Source organism: Cariama cristata, unplaced genomic scaffold, assembly GCF_000690535.1.
Source record: "Cariama cristata isolate BGI_N322 unplaced genomic scaffold, ASM69053v1 scaffold24288, whole genome shotgun sequence".
Lineage (NCBI taxonomy): Eukaryota > Metazoa > Chordata > Aves > Cariamiformes > Cariamidae > Cariama > Cariama cristata.
Genome location: NW_009633259.1, coordinates 9,817 through 11,776, shown reverse-complemented (window position 1 = coordinate 11,776; position 1,960 = coordinate 9,817). Strand labels below are relative to the sequence as shown.

At 33.8% G+C, this 1,960-nt stretch overlaps 1 protein-coding gene across 1 annotated transcript in view; it reads left to right on the top strand.

Moving 5' to 3' along the window:
• Nucleotides 1-1,960, top strand: part of PSMD12 (proteasome (prosome, macropain) 26S subunit, non-ATPase, 12) — a gene marked incomplete at its 5' end in the record, with an annotated part of 7,585 nt that overhangs the window by 2,537 nt on the left and 3,088 nt on the right. Inside the window, 3 exons of the mRNA XM_009706700.1 lie at nt 406-510; nt 973-1,122; nt 1,292-1,426. Coding sequence (XP_009705002.1) covers nt 406-510; nt 973-1,122; nt 1,292-1,426 — 390 coding nt within the window. The remainder of the gene's footprint in view (nt 1-405; nt 511-972; nt 1,123-1,291; nt 1,427-1,960) is intronic.

The window sequence follows — 1,960 nt, the reverse complement described above, 5'->3', positions numbered from 1 at the left end:
TATTGTTGATTTATGGCTGGTTAGGAGTGAGTGAAATAATGCAAATGGTAGTACTTAGTACACCGTAACCATTGAAGTCTTAACTTCATATCTGTTTCAATATCCTTTAGCAGATAAAATATGATACTTCATTCACAGTACACATTCTTTTGTGTTTGCTTAAAGAATAGTAAATGAATTTAGACATTATTTTTTAGATTGATTTGGTCCGAATACTTTCCGTGTGTCAACTATCCATCGTATTTTATCTGTCTATATTGTGGATAGTATCAGTATAGTGTATGGATACACAAGGAATTAATTGGTTGCATGACAGCATCAAATATAGGTCTTAGTGGGGTTGCAGTCTTAGAGTTTGCACTCTTTAGAAAATTCCAATGTTTAAACTACTACTACTGATTTCAGATATATGTGGAAATTGAACGTGCTCGCCTGACAAAGACACTTGCAACAATAAAAGAACAGAATGGTGAAGTGAAAGAGGCTGCCTCTATTCTGCAAGAGTTGCAGGTAACATGCCTTGTAACTCAAAATTGCATCAGCAATAAAAATTAATTCTGACTGCTCTTAGATTGTTTTTTAGAAGCTTAATCAGGTATGTTTGCAGACATGCCTGGAATGAAATTAACTGTTACTAATGAAAGTATTAATGAATTTTAACTGCTTTTGTTAGTCTCATGGTTAGGTTACATAGAATATTTCCCACTTGGAGAAGAGATTTCAGTTGTCTAGGTCGTACATTGAGTTTAGTGTTAGTGGATTCCTCCCGTGTAAGTAGGGGCTATAATTTAAAATTGAATAACCTTTTCTCCATTTTCACTTGCTCTGGAATAGCTGATTTTTCTGGGGTTTTGTTTTGTTTTGTTTTGTTTTGTTTTGTTTTTCCCCCCCTGACAACCTCCCACTCTTGCACAGTTAAGACTTCACTTGATTTGACTTTGACAGTGTTAAATAGTTACATTTTCATTTTAGGTGGAAACCTATGGTTCAATGGAAAAGAAAGAACGTGTAGAATTTATCTTGGAGCAGATGAGACTCTGTCTAGCTGTAAAAGACTATATTCGGACTCAAATTATCAGCAAAAAAATTAATACAAAATTTTTTCAAGAAGAAAACACAGAAGTAAGTAATTGGAGGATTTGTCTCTCCCTCTCTCTGTCCCAATTTTAATCTGACATGCCTCTCTTCAGGTTCAAGTGTATTTGAATCCCTCTGTTTTCTGGGATCCAGTTGGATTTCATTTACGTGATTCATGGAGCTGTATTAATTTTACTGTTTGATACTGTTCCAGAAACTAAAGTTGAAATACTACAACTTAATGATCCAGCTGGATCAACATGAAGGCTCCTACCTCTCCATCTGTAAGCACTACAGAGCCATTTATGATACTCCATGTATCCAGGCTGAAAGTGAAAAGTGGCAGCAGGTAAAAAAACATTACATAGAAAATGTCTGTATTTTCACATGGCAAATGCCCGTTTTTCATTACCAGATCAATTTACAGCAGATAAAATAGCTCATCAGTCTGTTGTTCTTATTTTTTTTAAATGGCTATATTAACAAATTGGTTAGTTGAAAACAGATATAATAAAAGTTGATTTCAAATGAATATTTATAACTAACATCTTCATTATATTGTCTTTGAAGTCTTGAGAATGTCTTGTCTGTTTTATAGAAGTGCAGAAATTAGAAACAGCTGTGCAAGTGTGGTCTAAATGATACTGTTGTGTATGCTGTACAGATGTTATATATTTGAAAAGATTTTTTTTTATGTATTTATTTTAAATACCAGAATTTTAGTTAACCTGAATCAATTTGAATGTACCACTGTGAATGAGGGTTCATTTCTGCAAGATGACATCAATTTCCCCTTAACTTCTTAGTACGCTGGACTTAAGCCTTTTGCATGTTAAATTAGAAGCTCTGTGAGCAGTGTTTTCAATTCCTCCCTTTAATGATG